Source organism: Sarcophilus harrisii, chromosome 1 (genome assembly GCF_902635505.1).
Source record: "Sarcophilus harrisii chromosome 1, mSarHar1.11, whole genome shotgun sequence".
In the NCBI taxonomy this organism is placed as follows: domain Eukaryota; kingdom Metazoa; phylum Chordata; class Mammalia; order Dasyuromorphia; family Dasyuridae; genus Sarcophilus; species Sarcophilus harrisii.
Window position 1 is genome coordinate 448,253,434 of NC_045426.1, and position 16,821 is coordinate 448,270,254.

Here is a 16,821-nt window from a genome sequence, read left to right on the forward strand (position 1 = left end):
ATCTTCAACAATGAAAACAAAGGGACATATTCAGAAACTAATTTTTGAAATGACAGCTATTTTGGTGTGTTTTTGGTATATCTTTCCATGTGTATGTTTTCTTTTGTAATATATCTTATGCTTTCTGTTGTTCCTAAATTTTTGGAGCAAATTATTTCATTAGTAAACTCCATGTTGATCTTTTCACTTTACTTTAGGGAGCAAATATTAACAGTATTGATGATGAAGGCCGTTCTCCACTTCTGCTAGCAACTAGTTCTGCATCATGGAATATAGTGAATTTATTACTTTCTAAAGGTATAGTGATAAAATTTGAATAGTAATTAATATGTTGTTTTGCTATTCTTTTTAAAATGTGATGCCAAGTAAATCTTATTTGTATCTGGTTAGTTGAACAAGATAAAGATAAAAAGATAAAATATCGGGTATTAGTAGAAAAGGTCTTTAATGCTTAAAAGTTTGAAACCCATCTTATTGTTATTTGAATGACCCTGTGGTTTTAACCAGTGCAGATCACCATCCAGTGATGTCTTCTATTTTGAGCTATTCTAAAATCCCATATATTTCCTATTGGGTATTGAAGATTGGGGAGAATAATTTAGAATAAGGCATCAAACATCTTGGGGATTTTCTGTAGTCTTTTAACATATGAATACCAATGGGTCACACAGACTATGCTTTGGTTCTTCCTTGATATTGCTGCATTTTAGAATAGATGAACATAATTTGTATTTTTTGTTCATGTTTATTCAGGAGTTGATGTAGAAATAAAAGATTATTTTGGACGGAACTTTTTACACTTAACTGTCCTCCAGCCTTATGGACTAAAAAATTTGAAGCCAGAATTTCTACAGGTACACAGCAAAAGCTTTGTTTTGTTTTGTATGAAATCATGTAACATTGTTGCTAAGTGTTGTAAAGTGTATTTTTTACCACCATAATCAAGTTAACTAGGAGATCAGTACAAAACTATCATTGGACTAGAAAACTAATCCAGCATACGTAGTTTTCAATAGTCAGTCTGTAGCCTAATCATCATTATATGTGAAATTCAATATATTTCTTGATTCATTTAAAAAATTATATCCTTTTTACTGGGTGTGGTGTAATCCTAGATACTGAGGAAAATTGAGGTTGATGAATCTCTTAAATTGGTACGTTTTGACTTGTGCTACGTTAAGCTGGTTAAGGATGCACATTAAGTCGATCATCAGTGCATTTATCTCTTGGGGTAGAAGTGGGAAAGCTCCAAATTACCTAAAAAGATTGACCTGACCAAAATTAGAAATAGATCAGGTCAAAATTTTGTGTTGATAAGCAGCCGCGTCATGCCTGTGAGTGACCACTATACTTCTAGGCTGGGTGAGATAGAGATCCAGCACAATCTCAAAAATAAACAGATAAACAAGCAAGCAAATAAATAAATATTGTCTTTTTTCTCTAAGGAAATATGTATATGAGAGTAGAGTATATTATAACATTTTAAGACATTCATATTTAAGGTTTTTTAAGTATTTAAAATTAATAGGAAGAAACATTGGACTTGGTTTTCATTTTGAGGTAAACAATGTTAAAAGGACATTGTATTAATATTTAGATTTCTTTTTCAACAGATGCAATGTGTTAAAAATCTTGTAATGGATGAAGATATTGATGGCTGTACTCCACTACATTATGCATGCAGCCAAGGTGTACCTCTTTCTGTAAATAACTTGCTTCGCTTAGATGTTTCCATTTGTATCAAAAGCAAAGATAACAAATCACCTTTGCATTTTGCTGCCAAGTAAGTTATAGCATATGTGCATATATACATATATACAAACATATATCTATTTGTATATACATGTAGGGATGTGTATTGTGTGCATACACATGTGTATTTTTGTAATATCCCTCTCTGGCTCATTTCTATATATCTATAATTATTTATCTATGTATCTATCTTTAAATAACCCATTTACCTCTAAAGAACTATGCTAAATAACATTTTTTTTCTTTAAGTTTTGGCCGAATAAACACCTGTCAAAGACTTGTTCGTGAGATGACTGATACAAGACTTTTGAATGAAGGTGACCAGAATGGAATGACTCCATTACACTTGGCAGCAAAAAATGGACATGATAAAGTAGTTAAATTCCTCTTGAAGAAAGGTGCTTTATTCCTCAGGTCAGAACACAGTTGATAGAGCATTTTTAAATGTTCTTTTTGACATACAAACAAAGCATTTTCCAGATACCAAACTGTTCTTTTTCCTAATAACTGCCATTTGAAGTGCTTTCTTTGGGATTTATGGTTTTAGGACAGTATATTTTATTTTAATCTTATAACAGTTCTGCGAGAGATTTGAGTCATTTATTAATATCTTCAGTTTGATAGAGGGGAAATCTGAAATTCAAAGCTTCGCCTAGGATCATAAGTTTAACAATACTTTTGTGGTTGTTATTTAGTTGTTTCAGTAATAACCAATGCTCTGTGATCCTATTTGGGATTTTATTGACAAAAATACTAGATCGGTTTGCCATTTTCTTCTCCAGTTAATTTTATAGATTAGGAAACTGAAGCAGTTACATGACTTGCCCAGCCAGGGTCACACAACTAATGAGGGTTTAAGGAGGGATTTGAACTCATGTCTTCCTTATTCCGCGTCTGGCACTGTATCCATTGTACCACAGCTGCTGTTACCAACACTGGAACCTGGATATTTTGACTTCTATCCATGGATCTTGTCTACTGATGTGCATTCCCTTTTAATTTAAGTAGGCACTTAAGTCCACAATCATAAAAGTGTAAAGAATCTCAGTGAACATGTAGCCCAATTTATATCTAAAAGAGATCTCTACTGTAACAGTTATTAGAAACAAGACTCCAGACTCAAAGAATGTGATATTTTATTGAAATAGTGAGAGATATTGAAAGATTCAGCCTTTGCTTCTTGGAGAACTGAGCATACTTTCCTGAGGGAGAGTGCAGTGTTGCAAAAGAAATTTTTTTTTGTAAAAATTGCTTTGTTTTAATAATTACATAAGACAAAAATTGCAACTTTTTTTTATAACCATTCTATACAATTGGAATAGTGTATTCACTTAGTTAAAATTTTCAGGTGCAAATTGTAGACTGTTTCAGATCAGATTATTTTATATACAAACATATATATGTATATATATATATATATACACATATATCAATGTGTGTATATATATATATATATATATAATAATCATCTGATCTATGTGTTAGTCATAGAGGTGAATTAGATTTTCTCCATTCCAAATCCGTTTTCATGTCTTTATAATATAAACTATATTCTGTTAGCCAAAATAAAGATGTTTTATAACAATATATATTTTCAGCTGGATGTCAGGCTGCTTTAGACAGCCATCTCCATTTTAATAGCTGGATGAGGATTGTAGTCTTCAATAAGGAAGTCCTCGGCCTTGAAATCATCAATAGTTTCAACTTTTCAAAGAATTTTGAGCTTAGGGAAAGGTCTTGGTTCTTGCTGAAACTGAATTTTCAGTAGCTTAATACGATTCAGGTATATATGAGTATCTCCCAGAATTATGTACAAATTCACCTGGCTTTAGGCCTTTGACTTGGGCCATCATGTAGGTGAGCAGGGAATAACTGGCAATGTTGAACAGCATCCTGAGACCCTCATCTCCAGATCTTTGATATAACTAACAAGAGAGCTTGCCATTTAATACAAAGAACTAACAGAGAGTGTGACACAGAGGAAGTGCCATCAGAGGAAGATTCCTTTAGGATTTAGAATTCTAAGCACACATGATCCTTCTTTCATCAGGGTTGGTTTTGATTGTGTCAATTAATTTTTGTAGTTGATCTATTCTTTGCCTGGAATAATCTGTGTTCATTTCTTTATATTCTGACCCAAAATGTCTCTACTGGAAGCCATACACTGGCCCCAAATCTCCTTCCTCCCTGGTAGTGAATCCCTGCTTGTCCAAAAAGTCTTAAGATTTTCTAGATTAGTTTCTTCCCCTTCCTATGCCCTTCTATTTAATATTTAATTGGGTAGAGAACTGTTCCTGATAAGCCCTAGGCTCTCTTCCTCACCCTATTGTGTCTAGATTTCTGTTACTTCTATTACCTGGGTAGAAAAGATAATACGCATGAGCCTAATTAAGCATGTTAAAGAAAACCCTTCTTCTGGTCATTGATTTGGCTGATGAAAACTAGTTTCTAGCCTAGATCCATTTATCAGAATTCTGTAGCCAAGTCAGTTTCTCCTTCTGAAAATTTATTGGTCAGTGATACTTATTATCTTTATTACCTTGAAGTATACAACATTCTATGAAAACTTAGCTTTTCAATATTTCTCATTATCTGCTCAAGATTTCTGAGGAATTGAATTTTAGCTGTTCTGTGGGAACTTAACTCTAGTTTGTCTTTTACACAAAGCAGAATAGTAGTCATTCAGACTATGCTACAATGTTTTCAAAGAAGGGGAACATCCAAAGACCATTTTAATTTTTGATAGCTCTAATTGTAGGAAGTTTATTCTCGACGTCAAACCTCCATTTACCACTTTGTAACTTCCCTATTGCTTCTGGTAGAATATATTGGATCAAACAAAACAACTCTTAATTACTCAATATGATAGTTCTTCATCTACTTGAAGATGGATGTCATGACCTTTCTGAGTCTTCTCTACTCTAAGCTAAATGCCCATAGTTCCATCAACTTAACTTCATTTAAAATAGATTTAAAGCCCTTTTCCATAATGACTACCCTTCTTTAGATTCTATTCAATTTATTAATATCCTTCTTAAACTGTGGTGACTTGAATTGAACACAATGCTCCAGATGTGGTTTCCTTAGACCTACATCACTTCTTTCTTTTGGGAAGTTGTGCCTCCCTTAACCTAGCCCACATTTCCATTTACCTTTTTTCATTACCACATATTGCTGATTCATATTATGTCAATTAAATGACTAAGTTATTTTTTCAAACTAATGCACAAATATCCTGTATTAATGAAGTTTATTTATTAATATTGTGTAAGAGAGGTTTTTTTTTTTTTTCCATTTCCTTACACTTTGCCTTTGTTGATTGTTTCCAGTTTATCCTGGGTATGACTTGTTTGTACACAATAGTTGCAAGTTATTTCTACCATTAGACTATGAGAGAATGGATTCTTTTACCTTTCTTTTTATCTCTAGCCAAGGTCCTGGAATATACTAGATACTTAATAAATATTTATTGACAGCTTGACTTTTTTTTCAATCTCAATTATAATTCATTGCATTTTTCTACTATTTTCTTCATTTTCAAAATTGATGAACATTACATCCTTATTGAGAGCAATGATTGAATGTTACCTATTACAAGGTCAACCACAGATGCTTGGGGCATAAAATTTGACACATTCCAATATGCCAATGAACTATTAGTTCAACTTCTTTGAGTCTAGCCAACTAACCAGTAGAGAAGCTATCTATGAGTATTATGGTTGAGTCACTAAATTCTAGTCTTTATCCCTTTATATTTTTCCACTAAAATAACCTGAGGTACCCTATCAGATATTTGATAAAACATTTCCCTTATCTATTGATTGATAACTTTGTCCAAAAAAAATAAGGTTAGTATACCATTATAATAATAGCTAATATTCCTGATAATATTTATAATTTGCCAGTCAATGTGCTAAGTATTTTGTGAATATTACTTCCTTTGAACCTTACAATTCTAAGAGTTAGATATTATTTGCAGATGAGAAAGCCAAGAATCGATTACTTGCCCAGGATCACAGAGCTAGTAACTCTTTGAGATTGAATTTGAACTCAGATCATTCTGACTTTAGGTGTGGCACTCTATCCATTCTAGATGGCATGATTTGTTCCTGTTAGAAATATGCAATGTGTTGGTGATAACCACTAATTTTTCTATATGGTCAATAATCAGCTCTTCAGTGATCTCTTCCAGAGCTTTTCCATTGATCTAAATCAGTGTCACTGGTTTAATTTAACTTTTCATTCCTTTTTTTTTTTTTTTTTTGTCTTTTTAAAAATTGGGATATTTGCTCTTTTACAATCTTAGATACTTCTCTCAGAATTTCAGAGATTATTGACAATGACTAGACAATTAAAACTGCCCGGATTTTGTTTGTTTTAAGTATCAAAGCATGTAGTTATCCCCAACGTTGAGTTCACAAAATACAATTAGGATTTTTCTTAATAACTCCTTATTTATCTCGATATCTAATTCTCATCAGCAAGTTATATCCTGCCATTTCCAGTGCAAAATTCATTCTTGGAGAAGAAAACAGAAGCAAAATAATGCAGTACCTCTGCTTTCTCTTTGTTATCAGTTATCAACCCATCTACTTTTAATAGCAGTCTTAACCCTTCTTTGATTCTCACTTTCCTCCAATCTTGTGGAAAAAAACCCTAAAACATTATGTGGATTTACTTTGCCATTTTCAGTCAAGACTTAGTCTATAGTTAATAAGCTATAGAATAATAAGGTGGCTTTCTTTTCCCCTGTTTTTCCAGTTCCTATTTCCTAGTTGCCGAGAATTTATCCATTTGTATTGGTTGAGAAAGTTACTCTCCAAGACTCCCTGCACTGAGAAAATAACTTATTTGGTCAGAAAAGCTTGATAGAAATAAAAATGTTTCATCTTATTGAGTTCAAATTGAATTCATCATTCTAATCAGAAATCTTTTTGGATCTAGACCCTTGATATCCCAATGTGTTATCTATCTCTTCTACATTTGTCTTGTTGGATAAGCATGTCATCTGGCTTTCTATTCAGAACACTGACATTAAGAATTACAAACACAGTAATTTTATAAGAATTACTCTGAGTTGATACTGAACTAGCAATGTCTACTGTTAGACTATACTTCTAAATTCATTTATTGCAAAGGTAGCATGAAAGATCTTGTCAAATACTCTACTGATAAAGACCATCTACATAGACAAATTCCATCTACTGAATTTTTTTGATCTACAAAAGAGAAAACAATAGAAAAAAGAATGACAAATACAAGGGCATACTTTTGAGGAAGTTATGATGGCTTTTTCTTTTTCTAGATGTTCAAAAAATATGTTTAATTAAAGATCTAGAATTTTGATATGTATTGAAGTATCATTTATTTTTCATTTAGTGTCTTCAGCTCTTTTTTGAGAATTGGTACATTTTTTCTTTACCTCTTCTTTAGATACTTTCTCATTTTTCATTATTTTTACAAGAACACTGACAATGACTCTATGTTCTCCTCCATAATGTTTTCCATATACACACACATATGCATATACATGTGCAATTTTTTTTGGTGCCAAGATGAGTGCTTTCTTACCACCTCCTTTCTTATCTGTAATTTCAATTCCTCTTTAATAAAATTTCCCCTATCTTTTCCAGTTACATGGATTATTCTCTTTGGCAGAATGAATCTATGGTTTCATCAGATTGCACCAAGTCAAATTCACCTTTTCATTACTTAGAAATCATCTTATTGAATTGTTTTTTTTTTTTGTTTTGCTAGGCTGGAACTTAGATTACAGATATATGGTCTCTCCCAAGCCAAAAGTCAAAGCCTTTTCAGGTTAGTAGGGCTTGTCCATTCTACTAGGATAGGCCATGCTATCTTTAGAGGATGATGAAACAACAAAGGACAATTTTGTTGTAAGGAATCATTTGGGTACATCAGCATTTAATCACAACAAACCTTGTAATAAGATACCTCATTTTATTTATACTGCAACACTAGGAGTTGGGTGCTATTGTTTATATCTTACAGTTAAAGAAACTGAGACTGTGAGGTTAAGTGACTTAAGTGAGGTTAAGTAACTGGCTCATAGAAATATAACTAATCAATGTCTGAGGTTCCATGATTTTTATTGATTTTAATTGATTATTGGTTTTAAGTACTCCCATTGATACAGGATACAACTTAGCTAAGCTTTCTCATCTGATATAATTTTGGATGAAATTTCTTCATAAATTTTTCACAATAGATGTGTCTAATATGTTAGAGAGAAAACTTCTTCCAAGACTTTTAAAATTTCTTTTATACTAGCACACACATATGTATATACATGTGCAATGCATATTTACATGCAGTTCATTGCTTTTAAATACTTTTTATTCTCATTAACAGTGATCATAATGGTTGGACCGCTCTTCATCATGCTTCCATGGGAGGATACACTCAGACCATGAAGATAATTCTTGATACTAATGTGAAATGTACAGATCATGTAGATGAAGAAGGGGTATATTTATATAATACTTAATGCCTGTTGAAAATCATGTGATAAGTTTTGTTGTTCAAAGGTTCCTTCCCTTTAAAAAGAAAGTCAAATATAGACTCTGAGAAGTGATGAGGGGAAGGTTGAATGATATAGCTAGAGAGGAAAGAATAAGCTTAGAAAAGTGGTTCTGTACAGATGACGTTCCTTATAATAGAACCTTTCCTTCCAATCCATTAATTCCTACAAGAAAATACTCAGAATGCCTTGCAGTTGGAAAAAGAGCTTGAACTTTCAATTATAATTTTTCTGCCAATTTTAGATTTAAGGATTTTGATATATTTGGTGATTTTTTTGTTAATTTAATGATGTTTAGCAACTTCATAATAAATAGAGATGAGCAAACAACTGTTTGACATAATCTTTGATTGACTGTCACTTATATGAGGTTTCTCTCTGAAGAACACTGCTCTTCACTACGCTGCACGAGAAGGACATGCCAAGGCAGTTAAACTACTTTTGGATTATGATGCTGAAATTCTCATGAACAAGCAATCAGCGTCCTTTTTGCATGAGGCCATTCATAACAGGAGAAAGGACGTAGTTATTACTACAATTAAGAGCAAAAGGTAAAATTCTGGATCATAGAAGAATATGCTTCATATTGTGACACTAAACAGTGATTCATTAGCTTAAATGTATCTTGTTTTTGACTCTTTGTCAATGTTCTCCCAAATTCCTTTCATGTTTTAATTTTGTTGCTTAGTCATTTCAGTTGTGTCTGACTCTTCATGACCCCCGTTTGGGGCTTCCTTGGCAAAGATATCATAGTGATTGACCATTTCCTTCACCAGTTTTACAGTTGAAGAAATGGAGACAAACAGGGTTAAGTGATTTGCCCAGGGTCACCTGGCTAGTATCTAAGATTGGATTTGAACTCAGGTCTTCCTGATTCCAAGCCTGGTATTCTATCCACTGTGCCACCTAGCTATCCTTTTAAATATCTTCTCCAGAAAAAAACCTCTGATGGTGTTACAAGATTGTTGTTGATGTATATAAAGTAAATTGGGACACAATGGTATAATTGAAAGAACATGATTTAAGGATACAGAAGACCTGGATACAGATTTCACATATAAGACATTTCATGGGAGACATCAGGCAATTCTTTTAATCATGCTGGGCATCAATTTCCTAATATGTAAAATTTAAAAAAAAAAACTGGTATTGTCTTATGAGGATCCTCACTAATGCAACACAGATTTTGAGTCTTTGTGGTACTCATGTTTTTATGTGGTTTTTCCTAACACAAATATTGTTTATTCTAGCTTAAAAATTTAATTTAATAGAAATATCCTATTATTGGAGAAACTGTGGTATTTAAGTGTGTTTGTAAATAATGGTAGATTATGCCCAGTATCATTTTAGCTGGCCCAAATAATTTATATGGAATTTACTTCTGTTATATGCCCGATTATTACCATGCAATTGTGCATTTTGAAGTACATTCAAGGTCAGATACATACCGTTTCAGACTCATTCAATAGGGACACACAGGCACTATTTACAAACAAACAAACAAAAAAAAAAACCTATTTTGGGAGATATCTCAAGCAGGATGTCCTGTAGACATCTTAGACTCAAATTTTCCAAAACTGAAATAATTTTTCCCCTCAAATCTTACTCTTTCTTAATGTCCCTATTAAGGTTGAGGATACTACTATCCTAGTCACCAGCAAAATATGTAAAAAATACCTGGAAGAGCCATTTGGTTGATAATTTTAGTATATTAATCAGTATGGTCCAGTGCTTTTTGGAGATAAAGCTACCATTGTATAAGTTTTCTGCTAATTGTTTTAACTAAAAGTTAAGAATATTTTTAAATTTTTTCTATCATTATGTACTTAATTTCTAAGAAAAAAATAGACTTTTTCTTCCAACACTTTCCTTGATTTGCCTTCTCCTTGAAGGTATGGTTTCCATCCATTTATTCATCCATCTGCTCATTCATTCAGTATTTATTAAATGTGGACAATTATTTAGTGTTAAGGACCAGGCCTAGGTAAAGGGGCAGATCAATTTTCCACAGCTGTGAATCATAAACTTGAAGGGGTTGCAAAGCAGCCTTTGCAGATGTTCCTTGTGGATTGGGAATGAAATAAATTGGAGGCAAAAGGGAAGAGGAGAGAGGTCAAACAACACAATTGCCTCTCAGTGGAGAGGTCAGAGAATGCAACTGTCTCTCAGTTTCCTTGTCTCATCATCATCCTCTCACATGAAGAGATCCATTCCACAGGTCTGAGTTAGACCTTCAGCAGCCACTGGCAGGTGGCTCCCATATCACAACAATTTAGGAGTTTGATTACAAAGAAAATTAAAACATCCTTATCCTTAAGTGGCTGTCATTATTTTGGAGAAGGGTGGAAAATTATTTGTATCTAGGTGAGTAAATATGAAATATATACAAAGTAGTTTCCAAGTGGGGACCAGTGCATTAACAATTGGGTAAATCAAAACAGTTTTCACTTAGGAGATAGATCTTCAGCTGAATCTTGAAAGAATTATAAAGAGGAAATGGTATTCTAATGCAAAGACATGGATATGAAAGGGAATAAAAAATTAGGAAAGTTTGGATAGAATCCAAAAAAATTTGGATAGAATGTTATTCAATCAAATAGCAACTACTATGTACTGGATCTGTATGCTAGGTCCTGAGGTTGCAAAGACAAAAGTGAAACAGTATTTTTCAACAAGGATGTTACAATTTAGTAGATATTAATACATACATATGTATACATAAATAACATAGATAAAAGGTGGTTAAGAGTAGGGAGGAACTAGAGGAATGAAAAAAATCAATCTTTAAGAAAATTAGCAAATCTAAGAAGTGGGAATGAGAGAAAACTTTCCAGGTATGAGGGATAAATAGTAAAAATTCCTGAATTCAGGAGCTGTGTGCAAGTAACAGTAAAAAAGTAGATTTGGTTCAACCATTTTCAAATGACTCTCTTTTCAAATAACTTCTCCACATAATTATCAGATTTTATTTCTGGCATCAATACATGCCACCGTCATCCTTTCCTGCTTAAAAAAATCAATGGATCCATATATTTTTCTGGGCTAAAACACATAATGTCAAGTATAGCATTTAAAGCCCTCCACAATATGATTCCATTTGCCTATTATCCCATTAGACCCTTTCACATACTCTCCATTTCTTCTAAAACATTCAACCAACTGCTCTGAATATATCCATCTCACTATGCTTTGTGTCAATGTTTTCTTGTTGCTGTTGTTTTTCATATTGGTGATGCATTCCCCTTTTTTGGCTTCAGATCTTCTTGAGGAGGAGGTCAAGTGTCAATTTTAATTTCCAAAAGTCTTGGGTTGTGCATCCTCTCTCTCTTTCTTCCTTTCTCTTCCTTCCTTCCTCTTCTTTTCTTCCTCCCTCCCTCCCTCCCTTCCTTCCTTCCCTCCTTCCTTCCTTCCTTCCTTCCTTCCTTCCTTCCCTCCTTCCTTCCTTCCTTCCTTCCTTCCTCCTTCCCTCCCTCCCTTCCTTCCTTCCTTCCTTCCTTCCTTCCTTCCCTCCTTCCTTCCTTCCTTCCTTCCTTCCTTCCTTCCTTCCCTCCTTCCTTCCTTCCTTCCTTCCTTCCTTCCTTCCTTCCTTCCTTCCTTCCTTCCTTCCTTCCCTCCTTCCTTCCTTCCTTCCTCCCTCCTTCTTCCTTCCTTCCCTCCTTCCTTCCTTCCTTCCTTCCTTCCTTCCTTCCTTCCTTCCTTCCTTCCCCTTCCTTCCTTCCCTCCTTCCTTCCTTCCTTCCTTCCCTCCTTCCTTCCTTCCTTCCTTCCCTCCTTCCTTCCTTCCTTCCTTCCTTCCTTCCTTCCCTCCCTCCTTCCTTCTTCCTCCTCCTCCTCCTCCTCCTTCTCCTCCTCCTCCTTCTTATCTCTCTCTCTTTTTCCCTCTTTCTCTCTCTCTCTCTCTTTCTCCCTCTCTCCTTTTCTTTCTGTCTCTTTTTTTTCTTTATCTCTGTCTGTATATCTCTTTTGCTCTCCCTGTTTCTGTTTCTGTCTGTCTCTCTTCTCTAAATTTTAATTGGTGTTACCATAACTTTCTGATGCATAATGACCACCCACTGATCCTAATAACTGCCTGATGGACAAGTCAGCAAATAAAGTTTGCTTGTTGCTCTAATCCCATAACTTCCAGAGGATCAACCTGGTTCACCCAAGTGGCACATTGGATAAAATACTGAATCAGGTGTCAGGACTTCAAATTCAGCCTCAGACAGTAATTGTGTGATCCTGGACAAGTTCTTTAACTTCATTTTCCTTAGTTTCTGTATCAATAAAATGAGGATAATAATAGCACTTACTTCTCAGGGATGTCATGGAGATAAAATGAGATAATATTTGTTAAGTGGCTTGCAAACCTTAAGGCACTATATAAATACTACTTTTATTATTCAGCCTTTCATGCAATCAGCAATATAAATCATGTTGAACTGAAGTATATCATTTCAAGTTTTCTTCTCGTATTTCTGTTTTTTTTAAGCAGAATGATAAATAATTTAATTTGCTTTCTTTTCCCTTTTCAACAGATGGGATGAATGTATGGTTGTATTCAATGCTACTTCTTTAACCAATACATGTCCTATATTGGAAATGATAGAATACCTTCCTGAATGCATGAATGTAAGTTCTGCAAAGTTGGCTTCATCTTAATGACATAATCTTATCCAAACATAATTCTTACTTTCAAGTGAATATAAAGGATTCATTCTCTTCCCACTTCTCTCAGTATATAAAGATAGTATGCAATAAGAATTGATAGAGAAGTAGGGTAGGTTCGAAATGCAGGTTATTGAAATAGAAAACACTCAGACTCACATCAATAGACTGGGATTTGAGTCTTAGTTTTACTCCTTACTATTTGTGTGACATTGAGGAAGTCAACAGCTCAAGGACTTAATTTTTTTTACCTGTCAATGAGGCATTTGGATTCAAATACAGAAGATAAAGGGTACAAGTAAAGTCAACTGAAGATCCTAATGTAAGGAGAAAAATCCAACCTCAGAAATGTCACTGTTGGTGTGAGGTAAAAGGGGTGGGACAGTAAAACATTGTGTAATAAGAAGAGATAACCAAATAAGACTACCCAGAGACTAAAGGGAAGAAGCATCCTTGAGGAATTTACTTAAGTATTGAAGGAAGAAACAGAAGTGATTGTCAAAAAATATACAATATAACAGACTTCTTCAACAGAAATAAATGCTTTTCAGGACATAAATCCCAAGTGTGCCACCCTTGGGCATAGTTATTCTAGAAGACTTTGGCTGGAACTTTCTTTCTACCAGAAGCACAGTAGCACATCATTTTAAAAATGTTTTCATGACAATTTCGTCTTTGAAAAGGTAGAAGAGCCCATAAGAACTGCTATTCTAGATCTGATTCTCATCCATAAATAGGAATGGGGGGGAAAGGGCTAGATGTGAGTTATAGTTAAATGACTGATAGATAAATTGGATGAACAGCTGCACACAAAGAGCAGTCATTAATGATGTGACTGTTACCTTGGAAGGAGGTCTCCTCTGGAGTGCATCTGTGATTTATGTTTAGTGATATGTTTTTTAAAGTTCTTTTATTTGTTTGAATAAAGGCAAATATGGCAATTAAATTTGCAGATAACAAATGTAAGGAATAGATCTAGTAGATTTTAGTCAAAATACAAAAAGATTATGCTAGGTTAGGGCACTAAAGTGAAATGTCATATATGAACAAGTACAGATGAAAGAGTAGTAATTTTACAGTAAGTAATCTCTCTGAAAAAGATCTGGAGGGCTAGTATCTTTAGTGATCTAAAAATTCAATATGAGTCAATAGTAATTTATGAAAAACAAATAAGGAAACAACTAATATATTTAGAGTTATGACTTCCATTATCATAGAAATGATATTATAGAGATAAAAATAGAAAAGAAAGACTCTGCTCTCAGAGACTTTACAACTTAACTGAAGAAGACAGTGCACAAAAGAAAGCTATAAAGTACAGTGAAGAAGTCTTCCAAAAGAATGCAGAGTAATTAAGAGATAGTTGGGCAATTTTTAGTAGGAGCAATTTTAGTAGGAATTTTAGTAGCAGTAATATTTTTTGTTTAAGATCTTATGCCTGATTTTTACATTATTTCTTTCATTATAATTATTGTTTAAAATGGCAGATAAACAATACAAATAGTATTCTTTCATACCATAATTTTAAAAGCATGCTGACATTTTGTTATATTGATCCTTGTGATTCTAATGGACATAAAACTAAATTGTAACTTATTCTTCTCTGTTAAAGACTCTTTTAGATATCTGTATTGTGGAGTCCTTAGAGGAAAGGTCATGCTCAAATTTTCATGTAAGTCATTTTTAAAAATCTATTTTTAATTGATGTGCAAGGAAGGGACAGCATGGTATAGGAGATATTGTGATGGATCTGAAGTAGGAAGGCATATTTCACTTTTTTTATTTCATAGCTTTTTATTTACAAGTTATATGTATTGGTAATTTTACAACATTGACAATTGCCAAACCTTTTGTTCCAATTTTTCCCCTCTTTCCCCCCACCTCCTCCCCTAGATGGCAGGATGACCAGTAGATGTTAAATATATTAGAGTATAAATTAGATACACAATAAGTATACATGAACAAACAGTTATTTTATTGTACAAAAAGAATTGCACTCTGAAATATTGTACAATTATCCTGTGAAGGAAATCTAAAATCCAGGCAGGCAAAAATATAGAGATTGGGAATTTAATGTAATGGTTCTTAGTCATCTCCCAGAGTTCTTTCATTGGACGTAGCTGGTTCAGTTCATTACTACTTCATTGGAACTGATTTGGTTCATCTCATTGCTGAAGATGGCCAGGCCCATCAAAATTGATCATCATATAGTATTGTTGTTGAAGTATATAAGGATCTCCTAGCCCTGCTCGTTTCACTCAGCATCAGTTTGTGTAAGTCTCTCCAGGCCTTTCTGAAATTATCCTGTTGGGGTCATTTCTTACCGAATAATAATATTCCATAGTATTCATATACCACAGTTTATTCAGCCATTCTCCAATTGATGGGCATCTACTCAGTTTCCAGTTTCTGCCCGCTACAAAGAGGGCTGCCACAAACAAAATGGTGCACTTACAGATCCCTTTCCCTTCTTTATGATCTTTTTGGGGTATAAGCCTAGTAGTAACACTGCTGGATCAAAGGGTATGTAGAGTTTGATAACTTTTTGAGCATAGTTCCAAATTGCTCTCCGGAATGGTTGGATGTATTCACAATTACACCAACAATGTATTAGTGTCCTTGTTTTCCCACATCCCCTCCAACATTCCGCATTATATTTCCCTGTCATTCTAGCCACTCTGACAGGTGTGTAGTGGTATCTCAGAGTTGTCTTAATTTGCATTTCTCTGATTAATAATGACTTGGAGCATCTTTTCATATGACTAGAAATAGTTTCAATTTTTTCTTCTGAGAATTGTCTGTTCATATCCTTTGACCATTTATCAATTGGAGAATGGCTTGATTTCTTATAAATTAGAGTCAATTCTCTATATATTTTGGAAATGAGTCCTTTATCAGAACCTTTGACTGTAAAAATATTTTCCCAGTTTATTGCTTCCCTTCTAATCTTGTCTGCATTAGTTTTGTTTGTACAAAAACTTTTCAGTTTGATATAATCAAAATTTTCTATTTTGTGATCAGTAATGATCTCTAGTTCTTCTTTGGTCATAAATTCAGAAGGCATATTTCAAATCATGCTTCTTATACTTAGTGGCTGAATAATCAGGGACAAGTCATTTGTTTATGTCTCTTGAAATTACCTAATATTTGGTCCTAAAGTAATAAATGTCAACCTGAGAGAGACTGAAGAGGACACCTAGTTCTGAGGAAATTGAAACAGATGAATTTCAGGTTTCATAAATAGCATGTATCAAGGTTGAAATTTGAACTCAGGTTCTTTGTCTCCAGAACCAGTTGACTCAATAGGATACTGCCTTATCTACTAAATTTTAGACTAGTTGCAATATGCCTTGTGGATGAAATTCCTGCATTCATGGAACAAAGAATGTTGATCTAATAATTAATCCAGTGGATTTAAAGATGGAGATGCTGTTCAGATACAAAAATCTAAACTTATTTATTTAATATTAATATATTTTATTTTAAATTTTGACACATCACTAACTTTTTAGTTTGTTAAGAGTTTTTCATTTGTTTTTCAGGTTCAAATACAAACATTCTAATGTTTAGATGTTTTGTATCACTCAGATGTGTTTAAATTTATTTTTAGGAAAACATGTTTCTATCTAAACATGATTGCATTTAGTTACCTTCTGAAATTCTATCTAGTTCTATGACTAAATATGGTGGCAACACTGATGACATTTTTCTTTTTTTTTTTAATTATAGCTTTTTATATGCATGGGTAATTTTTCAGCATTTACAGTTGCAAAACCTTTTGTTTCAATTTTTCCCCTCCTTCTCCCCACCCTTTCCCCCAGATGGCAGGTAGACCAATATATGTTAAATATGTTAAAGTATATGTTAAATACAATAAATGTA

General features: G+C 33.6%; 1 protein-coding gene and 1 pseudogene across 1 annotated transcript in view; one reads left to right on the forward strand and one right to left on the reverse strand.

The window, feature by feature from the left end:
• Positions 1 to 16,821, forward strand: part of TRPA1 (transient receptor potential cation channel subfamily A member 1) — a 78,926-nt gene that overhangs the window by 35,229 nt on the left and 26,876 nt on the right. The window contains exons 9-16 of the mRNA XM_031946268.1: positions 198 to 297; positions 754 to 854; positions 1,614 to 1,783; positions 2,002 to 2,166; positions 8,125 to 8,239; positions 8,678 to 8,844; positions 12,810 to 12,903; positions 14,552 to 14,611. Coding sequence (XP_031802128.1) covers positions 198 to 297; positions 754 to 854; positions 1,614 to 1,783; positions 2,002 to 2,166; positions 8,125 to 8,239; positions 8,678 to 8,844; positions 12,810 to 12,903; positions 14,552 to 14,611 — 972 coding nt within the window. The remainder of the gene's footprint in view (positions 1 to 197; positions 298 to 753; positions 855 to 1,613; positions 1,784 to 2,001; positions 2,167 to 8,124; positions 8,240 to 8,677; positions 8,845 to 12,809; positions 12,904 to 14,551; positions 14,612 to 16,821) is intronic.
• LOC105749680 lies at positions 3,368 to 4,132 on the reverse strand (annotated as a pseudogene).